The 22,301-nt window shown below is 36.0% G+C and overlaps 1 protein-coding gene across 1 annotated transcript in view; it reads right to left on the minus strand.

Moving 5' to 3' along the window:
- Positions 1 to 22,301, minus strand: part of Brip1 (BRCA1 interacting helicase 1) — a 108,439-nt gene that overhangs the window by 79,365 nt on the left and 6,773 nt on the right. Inside the window, 2 exon segments of the mRNA XM_048366414.1 lie at positions 3,213 to 3,503; positions 21,329 to 21,448. Coding sequence (XP_048222371.1) covers positions 3,213 to 3,503; positions 21,329 to 21,448 — 411 coding nt within the window.

Here is a 22,301-nt window from a genome sequence, read left to right on the forward strand (position 1 = left end):
CACACATGCACACAGGAGAAAGGGTTCCATGTGAATATTTATGTGAAAGTTTATCTCATTAAGTTCATTTTCTACTGTAATTTCATGTACTTTGTCTAACATCTACTTTTAAAAAATCTTTTATACTGTGTCAACTTCCCCATCTTTAGTTTCATTTTTTGTTTTAGTCAAAATTACTATGGAGAAAGAGAAGGAAGGGGTAACATTGTCCAAAAAGAAATGTACTCATTAACTGACTTACATAATTGTAACCCTTCTGTACATCACCTTTATAATAACAAGAAAAAATAAAAATGAAAAAAAATCACGGAATATGAGTTAGAAACCTTGGATTCTGGTACCTCTTCTCTTGCCAAGTATCATTCTAACTTGGGCATACTCAGGGCCCATTCCTCTCATGTGACTAAGCACCAAAAAAGTAGCTGACCCAGAAGCTTTTAAAGAATTCCTTCTGATTCACTGGCTATACCATCGCTAAGGTTACTTCCAGCTATAAAACCCTGCAATTCTATTATCCAGACAATGGAGATATGCCAATTACCTTTCATACTCAGTTTGATATAGTCTCACCTTATTAATACAATGTTCATCATGTCTTCATTCCAAGAATCTTCCATACAGTTCTGAAAGCTTATTTTTGTACAAAATAATCACTGAAGAATTTTTAGAATTTATGACTGAAAACTAGCAAGTCTCATTTTAATAAAAAGCAGATACTTTATATCTAAACTTTTTTTTGAATCGTCATTTCTGGCTCTTGTTAAAATTTTTTCTTAACTGAAACAAAAATTAACTTTTTACAGACAAGTGCACAGTTTTGTAGTGTGAGGGCACTTTAATAAAAGAAACAGTGAACAGAAACACATGTGCCTTCAGATCACGCCAAAAAATCAGCAAGTTTACACTTTAAGGGCACTTAGAATGACAGCCCTGTGCAGGCTGATAGCAAAACCAGAAAAGCTCATCCACTTTAGCAGTGTAACACAACCCTGAGGGGAGTCTGTCAATTGAAGCGTTATCACACTTTAAACTCTTTTCACTCAAACTGCCAGTTATCTATTTGTCATTTCAGCTTTGGTGATTCAGCCACAGCAAACATAAGACACCTATGGTGACTTTGTAATTGGCCCTCATTACAATACCAAATTACTCTGAGGGTTTGGGAACAAGAAAAACAATGTTCATGTGTGCCCAGAAGGTAAGCATTCAAAGGCCACAAGCAGGTGTATCACTAATATTCAAAAATAAAATACTAATTCATTTTAGATGCATATAAAATTCTGGAAATTGAAGTTTATTCAATTACTTTATTTCCACATGACATACTTATAGAGTAAAAATCAATTAAAAACATAAACAACACTGCAGGATTCTAGAAGATTGACTATATAAAATCAAACTACTGGGCTTCAATATACAATCTTAAGCATCTTAATTGCTTTTTATCAATGTATGTATTTTTTTAATGAGTAAAAAGTATGACAAGAAACTGGATGCCCATGACTCATATCTGTAACCCTAGCTACACAGAAGGCCAAGATCTAAGGATTATGGTTTGAAGACAGCCTGGGCAAGAAAGTTCTTGAGACTCTTATCTCTAATTAATCACCAAACAAAGCTGGAAGGAGTGCTATGGCTCTAGTGGTAAAGCACTATGAGCAAAAAAACCCAGGGACCGTGTCCAGGCCCTGAGCTCAAAATGCAGGAGCATGCATATGCACACATGAGTGTACACACACACACACACACACACACACACACACACGAACATGACAGTACCAGCAAATCATCTTACACAAACAATAGAGTAAAAAAATTAAATATTTAAGAAATGCAGATGAGATAGCCACTAATAAAAAAGAAAAATCTACTAAAACATGAAATTTGTAGTTTTGCCATGGAGAGATTTTTTTTTTCCTTCTTATTTTTCATACTTGGCTTTTCAATATTTTCATCTCTCCCTGATGGGAACTTTTAAAATAAATACAAAGTAGATTTCATAATTGTTTGATTAGTTAGAAAGAATTTACATGGAAATAAATATATGAACAGAATTGCAACAGTGATTTTTGAATCAGTAATTTTGAATTCTCTTCCTGGCTCTGAACAAGTCTCATTTTTCCACTGGAGCCCCTTACTACTTAGACTTTATATTCTCTCTTATACTGTATTGTGTTTAAATATCTTTCAAAAAAGAATACTCCCAAATAAAGCTTGAGTAGATTTTCATCTAATAAAAAAGCACCGAGAAAGAGAAGCATAATAAAAATAATTTATCCCATTATATGGAAGGAGGTAATCTGTCAGTGCAATGAAACTGGGGCTGTGAGTCATATTCTTCTCTATAGAATCAACTTGGATAAAACACCAAGGGAAATACATTTTTTTAATCTTTCAAAATAACACTGGTAAAATATCATGGATCGTATACTGGTCGACCAATGAATTCTCAGTTTAATTTCATACTTGGAACTTCAGTTTTAGAGCAGATAAAGTTACAGCAGAATACAGACTCCCAAAATAATACTGTCCTAAACAGTATTTTAAAATCATTGAAAAAATTACGTCTTTGGTTTACTAGGACTTCTGTATTTATCTTCATACTATTCTAATTTCTCTGGAAATTTTCAAAATCATCCACCTTTGTAAAGTTACTAGTCTAATGTAACTTTCCACATTTTTATTACTACATATTAATTATCTAGTGGGGGGGTTCCACTATGATATGTATATGCTAATGCAATTTTAAAGGAACTTTGTAACACTTAGAATTATCAAAAGATAATTATCATAATTCCCCAAAACATTTCCAAAATTTTCTTAAAGAAAGTCTAAATAAGCAGTCTTCTTTTTAAGTTTTAAACACATTTGTTAATTAGATCTAATTTGAGTATGCCATCAAAATATCTATCTTTTCATCTGACATCATAATATTTGACAATTTTTGGTAAAATAATAAAATAACATCTGACTATAATGAAAACTAATTTCAAGGCATTAAATACCTGAAAGCTTAAAATAAAAACCTACAATTTTAAACCTGATTAAAAATTTTATGATAAAATCATTTTTTAAAAATTACCAATACTAACAATCTAATTGTCATAAATTATTTGATGATCACTAGAAATGTACATCAAAAACATGTATGAAGTAACGTGAATCTCTTCAGCCTTGTTTTCTTTTCTCTAAAACAAAATCACTTTACTCACATTTTTCCCATCCAGAAATTCCATGCACTTTTCATTTCTATTGAAGTTACCAACTACTTCAGGATGAATACAAGTGTGATCTCTGCTGGAAAGAATGGTCATTGGGACCCCTGAGTAAGCTGTCCTCCGGAGCTCTCTTGTAATCTGAGCAATCTGTTTGTGTGTGCGGGTCCCAAAATATATTTTGGGTCTCTTGGATTTCTCCCCATGGTCCTTCTTCATGGTATCTGAAGAATCTTGATTGTTCCCTTGTTTGGTAGAACAGCAGCACCTAGAACAGGGACCAGGATGCTGCAAGACAGGAAAAAAAAAACTAATGTCTGGACTACCATAGAAAATGTTATCAAACTTCTCATGGAATCAGAACCTGTAAGCAAGGAATCACTGTGGTCAATAATTGCAACTGAAAACTACAAATTCCACTACAAATCAGTTCTCTTTCTTTCAAAGGCTATGAAATGTTCTCATATTTATATTCTTTCTAATGTACCCTCTTTCTAATTTCAATTATTTTAAATACACCTTAGCCTTTCTCTTTCATAAATTATAAAAGTGAATGACACAGTGGAAGATCATTTTAATTGTTCTCAGGTTTCATGTGAACTTGTGATATTACAGTTTTGCTCACAGATAGCGTAGCTCTTCAAATATTCTCTAATACATCCACCTTTTTAAAAAGCATTCTAAATATAGTTCACAGACGAACAGGAATACCAACGAGAATTTCAATTACAACTAAAACATGAGATAAAAATATTCTCCAGCAAAGGTATGAAAATAAATGCAAAATATTAATATTTAATAGAAGTAGGTTGCTTATGTGAAACAAGTCTATCTGAAACCAGATTACTTGTTGTGAAATACAAACCCATCAGTAAAATTATACAAGATAGCTTTTCACTCATAATTCAATTTCACAACTGAAATAGTTACACAAATGTCCCCTTGAACATATCACATAAACATTAGGAACATAGTCTAACAGGTACCTGATGTTTATCTCCTGCCTCCAAATTCTTAAAATTTTTGTTAAGTTTGATGCTATTTATTATTAGAATGCACAGGTTCTCAATAACTACTCCCTTCAAAGCCTCAGTTATCCTATTACATGAGACAGAATGAGGCTTCACTTAAGAGAAATACCCTGAAATAGTCACTGTAGAGTACAAAAAGGTAGAGAGCACACTAACCTAAAATAATGTGTACTGAAAATAGTCTTACTTTATTAGAACAAATATTCTTCTTACTAAAGTTTTGTGGCCTTTTTTTTTTAAATCAGTAAGATTAGCGCCATAAACAAATGCTAAGTCATAGCATGTTACACCACAATACTGGAGATCATGCTGTCTTTTAGCCTCAACTCGGTGAAAAAGCAAGTTCAAATTACTCCCGGTCTCACTCAACCTTGTCTGCCATTAAATATTACAATACATGATAGAATGGATGTAAATGTGACCCTTCTGGAGCTGTCACTCACTGGGATAAAAGGCTCACTGATGTGCCAAATAAACAAGTCAGTCAAAGCAGATAAAGTTACAGCCATGCTGGAATTGTTACATTCTCCTCTCAGGTTGCCATTAACAGCAGATTTCATTACAGAGTGCTGCCACATTAAATAGCCAGTTCCAAATATCCTGCCTCCTATATTGAATAATTACTTATTCACTGAAAGGATAAAAAGAAGAGTTATGAATGGGGCTCTTGTCAACAAGGAGGTAGGAAACAGCTGACATGTGGTTTATGTTACATATGTTGCAATATCTAACAACTTATGGTCACAGAGAAAATGGAGTGCAAATTATATCATGATATTTTGACCAAATTCTTTTTTGTTCTTTGAAATTACCGTATTAAATAATTAACATACTAAGAAAATTGAAGTAACTCTAGGTAGTAGAACCAGTTTGTTTTTTTCATACCTTTCAATGTCTTTATTCAGTTTCACTATTTCTCTTCCTGTGATACTGTTAAATTCACTTGAATATAGGGCCCATCACATCCTTTTGTGCTAGCTGGATACATCACATATCCAAGCATAAAAGTAATCCATTAAAGTAGTTCAAGGCTTGGAAAACCTTTGTGAAGTAACAAGTTTTCGACATTGATTTTCACTTAAAATTTACCACCTATTACTTTTAAACCCACTTTTGTTGTGACTAGAAGAATCAAACATAGCAATGTGCAAAATCAATCTAACTCCATCATGAATCATAATGTATAACTTACAGACCTTCATACATACATAAACATATTTTACGTAATTACTTTCAAATAAAAAGGGATGTTATGTACAGTTGTTTGTTGCTTTATATTCAAGGTTTTCAAAAAATTTAAATAGGCCAATTTGACTTTAATAACATGTGAATACTTATCTTAAAAAGTTATGGCATCGGGGCTGGGGATATAGCCTAGTGGCAAGAGTGCCTGCCTCGGATACACGAGGCCCTAGGTTCGATTCCCCAGCACCACATATACAGAAAACGGCCAGAAGCGGCGCTGTGGCTCAAGTGGCGGAGTGCTAGCCTTGAGCGGAAGAAGCCAGGGACAGTGCTCAGGCCCTGAGTCCAAGGCCCAGGACTGGCCAAAAAAAAAAAAAATAAATAAATAAAATAAAAAGTTATGGCATCTAGTATGCCATATTAACAATAGCAAAAGATTGAGAACTAGTTTCAGCAGGCTTTCATCATGTGAGAACTTCATTAGATACTTCAAATTTGTCCATTATACCACAATGCAGAAAATAATCAACCATGGATAATTTCATATTAAATGTGCATATTCAATGTGATGTATAATTCCATTTATGAATTCGAAGTAGACTCCTCAAAAAGAAGGCTTTCAATGGGGTCATTATAAGAAATTAAAGTTATTTTTCTTTGCATCATTAAAGCATTATTTCTTCAGAAGTAATCTTCTACTTAAGTTCTCATTAGGGCTGGGAATGTGGCTTAGTGGTAGAGTGCTTTGCCTAGCATGCATGAAGCCCTGGGTTTGATTCCTCAGTACCACACACAGATAAGGCCTGAATGGTGCTGTGCTCAAGTGGTAGATTGCTAGCCTTGAGCCAAAGCTCAGAGACAGTGCCCAGACCCTGAGTTCAAGCCCAGGACTGGCAAAAAAAAAAAAAAAGAAAGAAAGGAAGAGAAAAAATCTCATTTAAAGGACTTGATAACATCATATTTAAAGATGTCTGTAGGACTACAGCTATGAAAGACATCAAAGAATAAAATAGAATTATTTGGACCCAAATCAGTAACTTAGGGTGCTCTAAGAAAACAAGAGAGAAGATCCTGATAACAGCCATGACAGGAGGTGGGTATATTCCCCCAATTCAATTAATAGACTAATACTTTAATATCTTTCTCTGAAACCCTTTTCACTTAGGAATCTTGAAACAATTAGGAAAGTGAAATTAAATAATTTTAGACCTCTCATTAAGTACTTCTGCTAACAAAGAATCCGGTTTATCGTTCAAAAGGATGTTTTCCTTTTGCTCTTAATATTTACATAATCTTTACTAGGAAACTAGAAAATAAACGAAATAGTCACTCTTATGCAACATAATTGAAGGCCAACAGGTAGCATACACAGAGCTGCCAAATTGCTGTGACCTCTGTGGTCTGCAAATGGTTACAATGGTGGCAGAATAAAATTCTCTAAGACATGGCTTCTCCACAGCTACAAACTGACTAGAGTATTATACTTCAACAAAAGGAAAGAAATCCAGCAATCTAAGTGACAAAGTATATCACTGAAAAAGAAACACAGGGGATACATGTAGATCTGACAGCTGTAATGTTTCAAGATGTTGAAATCAATTGTTTAATAACACAATTCAAAGTTACAAAACTTAAGCAGTCAACAGCCAAAGATTTCTTTAGAAATTTTTCTTTTTCCCCCCTAAATTTTGATTTCCTTTCTTGTAGAAATATATCTAAATTCTTTTTGAAAGGATAAAGGGTTGGAAGATTTCATCCTGAAAAGCTGTCAGGTTCCTGCCAGCTAGAAAGATATTATCATGTCAACTAACCAAGTGTCAGAACTGTTTCCATACTCTCCCCCTCCCCCAAACAGTATGTCCAAATCCTTAAAAAATAAAATGAGCATGGTAATTAATTATTTTTAGGAATGCAAAATGATAACAATACAAAAATAAATTTCATTGCCAGAGAAGGAATTATTATGTTAATCTGAGCATGAGGGAGGCTTCTAAAAGTAGTAAATGGAATCATAAGAGCAATTAAATCCTAAAAGCAGGATAAAAGGATATGTTCAATCCGCAAAGTAAATATGGAGATAGGAAGGAAAAGAAACTGATTTGAAGAAAATATTAGGTCAATGAAACTATAATTTGTTTTTTCAGTAACTTTTCAGATGTGTAGATATGGTCTTTCCAACTATACCACAAATATCTTAAGCAAAGAAACTCTTACACTGCTTATAACTTTAACTCACTCATTGAGCATGATATTCCATACATTAAGTATAACTTACATTGGTCTTAACTTGGAAACTTTGTCTTTCAATCAACTACTATATCCACATATCACATGCTTTTTAATCTAACATGGTTAAGTACTGATGTCCTATTCAAAATGCTTTAAACATTTTAAAGTACTTGAAAAACAGGATAACATGTTACTTTTTGACACTAAAAAGAAAAATCCTATGCTAATATTTGAGCTACTTGAGTTATGAGTGACAAGTGCATATCTGACATGTTCATTATTAATAACTACATTTATTAAGGCTATTCCTGTGCTAAGCATTTTACACGTACTATCTCATTTCACTCATCCATTCATTCAAGAAACAGAATCCTTGATTGATCTACCCACAAAGACAATGACAAGGGTTACCCCATCTCACTAATGAAGTGCTTCTCTTTTTCATTTTCCTGTAAAGTGTAGCTTGGGGAGTTTATTAACACTAATTTTGCTAATGAATTAGGGAATTAAGTTTGCTCCAAATGCATCAATTTCTGAATGTCATTACAAAATATCCTAAGGGTAAGCTACAAACTTTAACCAATAAAAACTATTTTAACTTATTAGTTAATATTTAAATCAACTAATTTTTAACAAAATCCATGTTATGTTCCAGAAGGAAAAAACAACAACAAAAAGAACTTTGAATTACGAGACTCTTTAAAGCAAGACCCAGCAAGCATTGTTCATAAAGGGCCAGAAAATAAATACAGTAGCATTCAGACTGCTAGGGTTATTAGGTATGTATCATGAAGCAGCTCTTAAGAAAATAAAGCAAAAGCACAAATGACTGAAATATAATATGTAAAACCTCTATTTAAAAAGACACCTTTCTAGGTCCCCTCAGATGTCTGTAATCCCAGATACTCAGGAGGCTAAGGCAAGAGAAGCACGGTTGGAGACCAGCCTGGGAAATTACCAAGAACAAGAAAATTTTAGAAAAGAAAAAAATTTTAAAAGGTAGCTCAGTGGTAGGGTATTTGCCCAGCCCTATGTGAAGTCCTAGATCCAAAATAAAAAATTCTCCTTAGAAAAAAATAAAGCACAGACTTCTTAAGAAAAGATATTTGCAATGTATGAAACCTACTGAGGATCAGTATCTACACCATAAAAAAATTCTAATGCCAGGGATGGTGGTACAGGAGGTAGGAAAGAAGACCAAGAGTTCCGAGCTATCTTGGGTTGACAGAGAAAACTCTGTTAAAGAGAAAGAGAATAAGAATTCCAATAAATCCAGCTCCAAAAGACAATCTTTAGCCACTCAGGATACTGAGATACAAGGATTAAGGTTTGAAGCCAGCCTGGCAAAAAAAAAAAAAATCCAAGACTCTTTAATTTCCACTTAATCAGCAAGAAGCAGGAAGTGGAATTATGACTCAAATGGTAAAGAACTGAGAGGGGAAGAAAAGTGAGAATGCTAGGCCCTGAGTTCAAGCCCTAGTATCAGGACAAAAAGATAAATAAAAATAAAAGACAAATCTAATAGGTATCTAAGAACAGGCAAATCACAGAAGACAAAAATTGAAATGCCAACAAACATCTGAAAATATGTACAACCTAATGGTCAGCCTCATCAACAATTAGGAAAATGCTAAATGAAACTACAATTTCTTTTTTCACATCCACCAGACTCTATGCTGAGAAGGATATTAAAACAATTGTCATATACTGCTGATCCAAGCATAAACTGGCTAGGAAACAAACTGGTGATCTATCTAAATCAAAGATACATAATGTAAGAGTGACATTGATCAAGATGCATTGTGCTCATAATCCGACTTGTTGAATTGAAACCCCTTTGTATACCTACTTAAAATAAAGATACATATGGCTGTTGACCAACATGATAGGCATGTATATATACTGGTAAAACTCTTGTACATTAAGACAGACACAAGAGAAATATTAATTGTCCCTTGTTTAAATAGCAAGAAAAAAAGCATGCTGTCTCTATCAATAGAAGAATGGATATGTTGTGAAAGTTTTATCAATCCACAGAAACACATACACTAATATAAACACAAAATAACTATGTTGAACAGGTTGAGTTCAACATTAAAACATCCCCATAAATTCCAAATCAAGGGCTGGGAGTTTGGCCTAGTGGTAGAGTGTTTGCTTAGCATGCACAAAGCCCTGGGTTCGATTCCTCAGTACCACATACACAGAAAAGTCTGGAAATGGTGCAGGGGCTCAAGTGGTAAAGTGCTAGCCTCAAGCAAAAAGAGCTCAAGGACAGTGCTCAGGCCCTGAGTTCAAGCCCCAGGACTGGCAAAAAAAAAAATCCCAAATCAATTAATACTGGGAATAAAACATGATAGCTGCAAGTAGGGAATTAGGAATTATACTGCAGTATATAAAGAGGTCAAGATTGTGATGAATAGTATTTCTGGAAAATGCTAGAAATGCTGCAAAAGATTGATAACAAAGCAGAAAAACCTTAAATTTAACCATCTTCACTTAAAGTTCCCAACCTGACAACTTCTTGTATTTAGGCCATGAATGATTACAGACTTTAGGACAACCCAGAAACTATTAGATAATTTTGTGTCCATTTCTACAGGTAAAGCTATTACTGTCATCAAATGCTCAAAGTAGATTGGGATTGATCTGAGTAAGAACTTTATTCCAGTTTTTGTCTGCTTCTATAATGGAAATCAAATGGACTTTCTTTACAAACAACTTGAGTAGATACATACATTTGGGGAGAAGGATAGAACAGGAGTTTGAACTTAGAGCCTTGTGCTTGCTAAGCAGGCCCTCTTCCACAGATGAAATAAACAAGGTGACAGTGGAAAGGTAATTTCACAAAAGTCTATCTGTGCTTCTAAAGTCATCTCGACTTTAATGTTGGCTAATTACCTAATGTTAACATAAGACTAAAATACTTTAGACAGTTCACTAATGTGTGAACGAACTCATCTATTTTATAGATGAATAAAGTAATCTAAAATTGCTCCAAAATCCACATCAAATTTGTGAAGAAGCTGAAATTCATAACCTTAACTCTGAAAACAAAGCTTTGCTAGGATAACTTTCATCTATAATTAGACAAAAGATTCAAAAACAAATCATTGCCCTTTACTTTTTAATTTCAAAAAGTCATGCACATGATATCTAGTGCTAAAGGGCCCAAGAAAATAGCATATACTACAATCTTTGAGGCATTAAAAATGCTTATTGTTAACTTTATCAACCATTTGCTGTTGTCCAAGCCATCTATCAGGCACACCTAATGCCTGTTGTGCAAAATCTCACATAAGCACACACTTCAGTAAGATAGCAAACGTGACATACCTATACCTTTTCAATTATTCTTTTTTTAAAATATTCAAACAGTAGCACTCCACTGCCAGCTTCAAGATTAAACTGCACAAAGCAGCTGTTTATCCACTTGCAGCAACTAGCTGATGAACCTGATTCAATATTTATCACAGGCTTTCACAGATCACTGCTAACCAAGCAAACGTTTTAATTAAGTTGGAACTTGCTTCAAAGAACTCATTCAAGATGTCAATCAGCAGGTATGGGATCAGATACAGTGTCAGGTGAGAGTGTGTAATACAAATCCACAACTTTCTTCATCCCATTGCTGTAAATTAGTCTGCTCTAAAGTTCAGACTCTGATTGTAACAGACTGCCAGTCTCCTGGAATGTGTAACTGAAGTCACTCAAATTCTATTGTGAAGGTTGTAAGCAATATGTTAAACTGCAATGGGCTCGCACATTAAGACAGATCCTTTTCACGGTTGTTTTTTGATACCATAAGTGTTTGTTACCCTACTCTTCACTTACTGTTTACTTTCTTACCTGTACTTTCTTGCCTGGTGTAAATGGGAATTCCTCAACACAGCTGCCCTAGTTTCTGAAATATTGGTGTGTTAGTAGAATTAAGAAAGATTCAAAGTGGATAATTTAATTTAGATTAGAAGAATCTTCTACAGTAGGAATTCCCAGTTTAACAAACCTTCGCCATAAAGATGAGCAACCTGCCGTGATGTAAACATTCTACTAGCACTGTACGCAGCAGTGAGTTCATGACAATTACCTTGGTGGAGGTCTTTTTATGGTTTCTTTTGGCAGTATTGGGATTTGAACTCAGGGCTTCAACCTTGCTTTGCAGACTCACTACCTCTGACTCATACCCCAGTCCCTTAAAAAAATATATCCAGAAATAATCTGGATAATTTTTTTTAAGTGGGGGGGAGATGAAGATTAGGTAGACATTGGGCTTGATGGCCCACACCTGAGCTTTATAGCAATGTTCCATCTCAAAAAAGAAAAAAGAAAATAATGAAAGAGAAAAATGGGAGAAAAGGAAAGAAAAACGGTTCTTTATAGAAGAATATAAGTACAAGTGAAATAACAATTTTTTAAAAATCACCCTTGTGCCTGGTGCCAGTGGCTCACACCAGTAATCCTAGCTACTCAGGAAGCTGAGATCTGAGGATTGTGGTTAGAAGCCAGGCTGGGCAGGAAAGTCTGTGAGACTCTTATCTCCAATTAACCACTAAAAAATGTGGAAACTGGTAGAGTGCTAGCCTTGAGCACAGAAGCTCAGGGACAGTGCCCAAGCCCTGAGTTCAAGCCCCAGGTCTGGCACACACATACAAAAAAAAAAATACTGAAAAAAGTTACTAATGAAGGAAATTCATTCAAGCAATTAATCACTCTACCATTCTGCCCTTTTGGATATAAGATAGCATCCCTCTACCCTCGGGTCTCACATACTAACATTAAAGTAGAGCAAAGTTTGCAAACTTTTTCTCTAAGGGGCAAAGAATAGGTTTGCTGGATTCTCTTATACCTGCTTAACTCTACTGAGATATTTTATATATTTTGTTTTGTTTTATTTAAGACACAGTCTCACTATGTAATCAAGGACAACCTTGAACCTGAAATTCTCTTGCCTCAGTTTGAAGTACACTGGCTCTCAAGTCTACTGAAGAAAGAAGTACCATAGACAATATCTAAATTAATGTCAACTCTCTTCCCAGAAGAAAAAATCACTTTATAAAACCAGACAACAGGGGCTGAAAATGTGGCTCAGTGGTACAGTGCCTGCCTAGCATGCATGAAGCCTTGGGTTTGATTCCTCAGCACCACATATACAGAAAAGGCCAGAAGTGGCGCTGTGGCTCAAGTGGTAGAGTGCTGGCCTTGAACAAAAGAAGCCAGGGACAGTGCTCAGACCCTGAGTTCAAGCCCAGAACTGGCAAAAAAAAAACAACAAAAAAAAACAGACAACAAGGCCTATGGGTCATAGTTTGACAACTACTAGAATAGAAAAGACTATGTTATTAAAAAAGGATATGTATTAAGCTACAGAGGCACATGCCTGTAATGACAGTCACACATGAGGCAAAGGCAAAAAGACCACGATCCAGCCTAGGAAGAAAAGCATGAGACTCTATCTGAAAAGCACTGACATATAGTTTGGCACTGCAGAGGAGAACATGGGCTGAGGTCAGTCTAAACTGCAAAATCCCCTCAAATTGTACTCTAAATGGCTGGCTTGGTTCAGTGCAATGCATACATAAGCATGTATTTATGAACAGGGAGCAAGCAAGATATGAGTTGATACTGAGGGAAAAACTGAATTAAAAGTTAATGTTGGGGCTGGGAATATGGTCTAGTGGCAAGAGTGCTTGCCTCCTATACATGAAGCCTTGGGTTCGATTCCTCAGCACCACATATATAGAAAAGGCCAGAAGTGGCGCTGTGGCTCAAGTAGAAGAGTGCTAGCCTTGAGCAAAAAGAAGCCAGGGGCAGTGTTCAGGCCCTGAGTTCAAGCCCCAGGACTGGCAAAAAAAAAAAAAAAAGTTAATGTTAATTTTAATAATTTAAGTGTATATTTTAGTGATTATATACTAGGTACTATATTACCAATTTTCCTAAGAAAAATAATGTTTTGACATTCAGAAAGAAAATAATGTAATTACAAATACTTAATTGAGTTCAACATCAAAAAACTATTTTGGGGTCTGGGAATGTGGCTTAGCAGTAGAGTGCCTGCCTAGCATGCGTGAAGCCCTGGGTTCGATTCCTCAGCACCACATAAACAGGAAAAAGCTAGAAGTGGCACTGTGGCTCAAGTGGTAGAGTGCTACTGTTGAGCAAAAGAAGCTCTGGGACAGTGCCCAGGCCCAGAGTTAAAAACAACAACAACAACAACAAACCAGAAGTGGCACTGTGGCTCAGTGATAGAGCACTAGCCTTGAGCTAAAGAGTTTAAAGACAGGGAGGAGGGGGGGGGGGAGAGGAGGAGGAGGAGAAGAAGGAGGAGGAGGAGGAGGGGGAGGAGGAGGAGGAGGAGGAGGATATAACTACCATTCAACTTAGAAGAAGTGAGAACTAGTTAATAGCATAAGTAGGAGAGGGTCAAGTCCTGGTGGCTCACACCTGAAATCCTAGCTACTCAGGGGGCTGGGATTTAAGGATCAAGGCTTGAAACCAGGCCAGGCAGGGAAATCCCTGAGATGCTTATCTCCAATTAACCAGCAAAAAGCTGGAAGTGAAGTAGAGCTATGGTTCAAGTGAAAGAGCCCTATCCTTGAACAAAAAAAGCTTAGAGACAGGACACCTAGGCCCTGAGTTTAAATCCCGGACCCCCTTGTCCCTACTCCACCCACACAAAGTTTGTGAGGGCTTTTTGGTTTGTTTCCTTTTGTTTTAAGCCATGTAGGTTTCTTTGGCTTTTGGCATATTAATATACATTTTGAAAAACTAAAAATTCTCTAAATTTTTCTCTAGAAAACAAAAGTCTAGGAACCAATCCAAGTAATATACCAACTCAGAATATAATAGCAAAACTTCAAAACAGGAAAAATTATTCATTCAGTGTTTCTTGGATAACTATCTTTTTAGACAAACACAAAGCAAGAGTCTGATCTCATATGTAGGACATTATGAAAAATAAATCCCATAAATAAAACAGTTACATATGAAAATAAACTACAAGACTTATGAAAATCTGTTGTAAATTTGTAGATAAGGATGTAGAAAGAATCTCGAGTCTGTACTGTTTACTTCTGGATGGCAGAAGGGTGGATGGAAGTTTTATAAGGGAGAACATTATAATTTTAACTCTGTCCTGGCTTCTATTGTTAAAGGTTTTACAAAGACTAGCTATTATTTGTAATTCCTTTAAAAATTGAGTTTAAGCCAGATGTTATGGCACACACCTGTAATTCCACTCAAGAGACTGAGGCAGGAGGATTGAGAGCTCTATGTCAGCTTGGGCTAGATAACAAAACCTGTCTCAAAACGCCAACAAACAATAATAAATTAAATTTAAAGTTTCCTTCCACTCCTTAGTAAAATAAGTACATAAAGTGTTTAAGGCAACTTAATCTCTCCCTAGTCCATAGATATACTGCCTTTTTTTTTTTCCAGTCATAGGACTTGAACTCAGCCTGGGTACTGTCCCTGAGCAATTTTGCCCAAGGCTAGCACTCTACTACTTGAGCCACAGTGCCATTTCCAGTTTTCTGGTGGTTAATTGGAAATGAATGTCACAGGGGCTTTTCTACAGGGCTGGCTTGGAATGGCAATTCTCAGATCTCAGCCTCCAAAGTAGCTAGGCTCACAGATATGAGCCACCAGTGACTAGATACATTTTTTTTAAAAACTAGTAGTTGAACCCAGAGATTCACATTTGCTAGACAAGCACTCTACCATGTGAGCTAGACTCCAGGTTCCTTGATGTTTTTCACACAGGATTTCACCATGCAGTAGCCTCAAACTTGCTATGCATCCCAGACTGGCTTTGAATTTGCAATCCTCATGCTTCAGCCCAAGTGCAAGGACTACAGGTATGCATCACCACACATAGCTGCTAAAGATATTTTAATGTACTGAATAATAAAATCTATTGCTCTTACATATTAATTTTTTTAAATCACCAGCTAACAACAAAATCAAAACTTGCCCAATTCTTTTTCTTTCATTTGTCCCCACTTACAATGAGTGAACTCATATTCAATTTTAGAACTAGGTTCAAATCATGGTTTCACTGTTTGCCTACAGCATAACCATGATGAAATCATCTAATACCACTTGCCTTCTATTTTCTTACCCATGAGACTAATATCTACCCTATTTTCTCCACAGTGCTGATGTGAACATCAAATGAAAGAACATATAAATTATTTAACAAAGTACAGACTCCCAAAAGTTATCATACCACAATAGCTCTTTAAGAAATATAGACAAGGGGCTGGGAATATGGCCTAGTGGCAAGAGCGCTTGCCTCCTATACATGAAGCCCTGGGTTTGATATCCCAGCACCACCTATATAGAAAATGGCCAGAAGTGGCGCTGTGGCTCAAGTGGCAGAGTGCTAGCCTTGAGCAAAAAGAAGACAGTGCTCCGGCTCTGAGTCCAAGGCCCAGGACTGGCCAAAAAAAAATAATAAGAAGAAGAAATATAGACAAGTATATTTAAGTAATTGGCATAAGTGTTAAGAATGTTACTCTTTCATGAATGAAAGAGTGAACAAATGCAGTCATCATATTCATTGTACATAATGTAAAAATAGAACTATGCAACTTGAGGATCAGGACAGAAGAAGAAAAAATGGGGAAGAATGATGGAAAGGGTGACTTTGTCCAGATACATTCTACTCACAACCTGACATATGGAATTGCAACCTCTATACACAATTACTTAACAAAATTAGTCAATTAAAACAAAATGAATGTTGCCTCCCTGAATAAGCTGTATTTCAACTAGCTATATTGTTTAACAACTTGGTCCTATGATGGCTGCAAAGTAAAAGTTGTTTCCAATCTTTTGTTTAATCTCCAAAATTATTAGTTAATCCCTGAAATTACTGTGTACTCTTTCATTTTTATATGCTAATACATTAAAAAGTAAAATGTACTTCAGAAGTGTGTGTGTGTGTGTGTGTGTGTGTGTGTATTGTTTAATACTGTCATATTCCCTCAAGTAGATAGGTCTAAATAAAACTTATGAGCTACAAGGGGTGATGAATCCTGAATTTCCTTGACTTTGGCCACTTTTCACTCATGTAGTTAACAAATATTCAAGTGTCTACACAGTGCAGATCCTGTACTGGGTGATGGCTGTAAAACTTAAAACAGAGAGTGACATTAGATTTGTCCATGTGGACATCCTGGCAATGAGGCAAACCAAACAAAACAGTTCAACCTATAGAGAAACAAACTTTGGTAAGCACTGTAAAAATAAAGGGCAGAAAAGCCATGCGCCAATGGCTAGTTCCTGTAATCCTAGCTACTCTGGAGACCGAGAGCTACAGACAGTGGTTCAAAGCCAGGCAGGCAGGAATGTCTGTGCCATTCTCTATATCCACTTTACTACCAAAAAGTCAGAAGTGGAACTGTGGCTCAAGTGCTAAAGCACAAGCAAAAAAGCTTAAAGTCAGCATCCAAATTCTGAGTTCAAGCCAGGACCAGCCCCAAATAAACAAACAAACAAGTAAATGACAGTGTTAGGAAATTAAATGGTACTATACACAATCTGACCTGTGACAGTAGAAAACTCACCATCTTTCATGCAAAGACCATAGGGAAGAGTTTACTCAGAGGCAGAATTCAAGGCAGTTGAGAGGACCTATCATACAACATGCACTGCTGCTTTAATCCATACTCTCATCAGCTTTGTAATGTGAACAAATTATATACTGCACAATTGTTCTCTTGAATAATTAAGGAAATAATATCTTTAATTCCTCATAAGATTGTAAAAAAAGGCAAAATGGGGCCCTTGTTATATGGTCCTTGTTATATGGACACTCTGTTAGGTAGAGATTGAGAGGCTCAAGGTCTGAGACCAGTCTAATCAAAAAGTTTTCAAGACCTCATCTCAGAACAAAGCAATAAGCTGGTGTGGGGGCATATTCCTGCTATCCTAGCTATAGCAAGAAGCATTAATGGGAAGATCGCTGTACAGGCAATGCTGAGCAAACACATACATAACAAATAAACACTTGACTCTTAAAAAAAAAAAACCAATAACCGGGCTGGGAATATGGCCTAGTGGTAAAAGTGCTTGCCTCATATACATGAAGCCCTGGGTTCAATTCCTCAGCACCACATATATAGAAACGGCCAGAAGTGGTACTGTGGCCACAGACAGGGCTCAGGCTCTCAGTTCAAGCCCCAGGACTGGCAAAAAAAATCAATAACCAAGCAGCAGAATGGCTACAGCCCTGGTTCAAGTGGTAGAGCACCTGTCTAAAAGGCACAAGGCCTTGAATTCAAGCTCTAGGACCACATACACACCATAAAGGTGTAGTAAAGACTGAGTCAAACTCTTTCGTTTTCTTGTGAAAACTGTCAAAACCAAAGAATAGTTGAAACAACCTGACAATATGCATTAACTCACATGGGCCTATATTTCCTAGGCAAATTAACATTACTAAGACATACTTGTTGTGTAAAGGGAGGTTCAGTGTGACATTTCTACGGGTGTAAAACAATGTATCCTGATCAACCTTATCCACTCTGTCATTCACCCTCATCCCATTCCCTCTAATTTAATCAGTCTCAACAAGTTTGTTCTAATTTCATACGTACAAATAAACAGTGATCCTCATTTACCCTCCTTATTAGCTTGTCCCACTCCACCTGAGCCTATATTACTTTCTTGTCACTCTGTGTGTTAAAGTGCATATTAATTACAGCAAGGGGTCTCCCTATCATATTTCACACATGCATATAGTATATTTTGCTCAGAATAACCCTCTCTGTCACTTCAAATCTAACTAGTTACTTTAAATTCAAAAGTGAATTGGAAACATGAGAAAATAACATCAAATACTTTGTACAGAATACTGGTCAGTGTTTTACTGAGATCCTAGAGGACATTCTAAAATAGACAAAGAGAAAAAGAGAGGGAGAGAGGGATAAAAGAAGAAAAAGTGGAAGGACATACAGGGTATGAGAAGAAAGAATTGGGGTAGTGGATCCAAGATCTCCCCAAGATCAATACTTTATCAGAAAGTCAACAGCGCACTCTGCTGGACCCAAGCCTCTCCTACACACCAAGCAAAAATAATTAAAATAAGCAACAATTATTTTGTTAATGTATATAACTCTAGGATTTTTGATGAGTAAATTAAAATCCTCTAAGAATACTTTACCGATTATGAGGATTAATTAAAAGAACATACACACATTCATGCATGCACACACAAATGCTAGAGAAAATGATTATGAATGGTAAAACAAAATATTGTCACAATAGTAACATCCTAATCTCAAAAAAACAAAATGTCTTAACATTACTTTGGCCATATGGAAATGAGTCCTCACTAGCTCTCATGTGAGTACTGAAAAGTTACTCATATAAGAGAGATACCACTTTTGTTTTCTACTTTATTTTTCCAAGGCTTCAAATATTTTAGACACTTCCACAGCACTAACACTATTTTCTGACATGAAGAATGGACAAAGCTAGAAATGATAGGAAGATGAAGAAAAATATCTAATTGTTTAATTCACAGAATGGAAATTAAATTCTTCTAATAAAGACTAAAGAAAAAAAAAGCTGGGCGCCTGTAATCCTAGCTACTGAAGAGGCTGAGATGTGAGGATCACAGCCAAAGCCAGCCAGAGCAGAAAAGTCAATGAGACTCTTATCTATATTAGCCATCAGAAAACCAGCTCCACTCAAGTGCTAGCCTTGAGCAAAAAGAGCTGAGGGACAGTGCCCAAGCCCTGAGTTCAAGCCCCACAACCAATGGGGGGGCGGGGAGGGGAAGCAAAAGAAAAACCTACAGTGTCGAATTCAAGGAAATCATTAAACTGATTTATGGAGAAAATTTTGCTTAAAATAACAGAACTAAATTTTTGAAAAGTGCGAAGACTGTAACATTTATATCTTAGTAGAAATAAGAAAACTAAGCATTAATTTATTAATCCAAATAACTGTTTTTCTGAGGGCTTGGGGATATACATCCATGCTTGCTTAGCATATGTAATCCTTAGTGCCACCAAAGGGAAAAAACTCTTTAAGTGGTCTAGATTTAAAAAGATTAATGAATGATATATGATCTTTCAACTTAAGAAAAGTTCGAAAATATGAACTGAATTTTTGAACTACTTTGTCTAAAAGATTTGATGATAAAATAAAATAATTCTATTCATATCCCCATTACTCTTCTATATCCATGGTAATGATTAAAGTGAGTTCTGAAAATATAGATGCATCATTTAATGCTATCTATGAAATATTCACTAAGTTTATTAATAATTTATTATAATACAAAAGGGACAAATATGTACATTCACTAGGACATTATCATTTTAAATTTCTTTTTCTTTTTTTTCTTTTTTTTGCCAGTCCTGGGGTGTGAACTCAAGTCCTGAGCACTGTCTCTGCCTTCTTTTTGCTCAAGGCTAGCACTCTACCACTTGAGCTACAGTGCCACTTCCGGCTTTTTCTGTTTATATGGTGCTAAGGAATCGAACCCCGGGCTTCATGTATACGAGGCAAGCGCTTTACAACTAGGCCATATTCCCAGCCCCTCATTTTAAATTTCTAGTGCTGCTTCAAACGATATATTCTTTTTTGTTACAAAAAAAAACCAGAAACATAGCTTACCAAAGAATTTATGGAAGTAGCTTGCCTACTTATTCAGAAATTTTAAAAAATGCAATAACCTGATTTATGAAACCATAACCTCTTTGTACAACCAATCAACAATAAAATAAAAATTTAAAATCCCCTCTATACATGTACATTTATGTACACATACGCATACACATACAAAGGAAACATGATTTCTGGTTTAAAAATAAGTGATAAACCCAAATACAGCTATAGATGTGAGAAGAACATACTAGTGAGAAGAACAAAATATTAATGACCAACATCATTCAACATACTATCTAAACAACTGAAGCACCAAGCTTAAAATTCAATTATTCAGCAAAGAGGACAGCACTACATTGATTGTCAGGTGGTCTAGACTCTAAACATGTTTCATCCAAAAACATCCTTAAGGGATTCTAAAGGGGCCAGTGCTCAGGGCTCACACCTATAATCCTAACCACTCAAGGGGCTGAGATCTGAGAATCATGGTTCGATACCAGCCCCATCAGGAAAGTCCATGAGACTCTTATCTCCAGTTAACTACCTAAAAGCCAGAAGTGGAGCTGTGGCTCAAGTGGTAGAGTGCTAACTTTGAGCATAAAAGCTCAAGGACATCTTCTAGACCCTGAGTTCAAGCCCCAGGACCAGCAAAAAATAAAATAAAAAATACCTTCACCTTACATATCACCCAACAAAAACTTCTGTACTCTGGAACCTGCTGTACTACTCATTAAGAACTATTCCCATAAAGATATTAAAGAATTTTGTGAGGGTATTGAACCCTGAAACTGTTAGAATATAGAACAGAAAGGAAAGAATAACGGAACCCTTTCTGATCACTCTACAGGGCACTGCCTTCGTTTTCTAAATGAAGAGCCAAGGCGCAGAGGGAAAGGGCTCACCGGCTCACAGCTCACTCAACACACAAAACACTACTGAGAACTTCAGTGTGGTTATTCATTAACCTTTAAATGACACAATTCTCTTTTTTCAAAAATAGATTTAGAAAATTCCAATTTCCCATTTTTCCCTAAAGGCATAAATACATACATTCTGTGGAGAAAAGGAGTTTATCTTTTGTAATGGAGAGTTCAGTTTTACAGTGTTTCCTGAAGCAACTTCTGCATCCAACTGTGGTACTTCCTTTTCAAAACACTGACGTTTCCTCATCTGTAAGAAAGGAAGATGAAATTTAACGCAAACTCCAAGTCAGACAAGCTAGTTGTTGTTCTCAAAGATCAAAAGGATGTGTTATTTTTTACATACCTCCCACTTGAATAGACTTTGTGTGTGAGTGTATAGTGTGTATGTGCATGTATAGGTACTGGGGCTTGAACTCAGGGCCTCATACTCTCACTTAGCTTTTTCGCTCAAGGCTGGCACTCTACCACTTCAACCACACCTCAACTTCCAGCTTTTTGCTGGTTAATTGGCTTCAAACTGCAATCTGAGATCTCAGCCTCCTGAGTAGCTAAGGATTACAGGTGTGAGCACTAGCACCTGGCTCTAAAAGACTTATTTTTGTGTACTTATTTTTAGTACTGGGGTTTGAATTAGAACTTAGAGCTCTCACTTGAGTTTTTTACTCAAGTCTGGTGGTGTTCTACCATTTGAACTACAGCTCCACTTCCTCTAAAAAACTATTTCTAAATGGCAATAATAAAATCATTTTTAAAAGCTTCCTTTGCCTTTGGCGTACCCCCTGTGGTCACTGTATATGATTTTGGTACACTGGATATTGTATATGTGCTTATCTGAACTAGGGAAGGGAAAGAAAAATGAGGGTGTAACAAATAAGACAAGAAATGTACTCACTACCTTATTATGTAACTGGACCCCCTGTGTACATCACCTTGTTATAAAATGTAATTTTAAAAAAAAGTTGAATAAGACCACGTTGAATAAAAGTATAAGAACTAAAAAAAAAAAAGCTTCCTTTGTTCAAGGCTAGCACTCTATCACTTGAGCCACCGCACCACTTCCAGGTTGTTCTGTTTCTGTGGTACTGAGGAATCAAACTCAG

The sequence above is a fragment of the Perognathus longimembris genome, chromosome 17 (genome assembly GCF_023159225.1).
Source record: "Perognathus longimembris pacificus isolate PPM17 chromosome 17, ASM2315922v1, whole genome shotgun sequence".
In the NCBI taxonomy this organism is placed as follows: domain Eukaryota; kingdom Metazoa; phylum Chordata; class Mammalia; order Rodentia; family Heteromyidae; genus Perognathus; species Perognathus longimembris.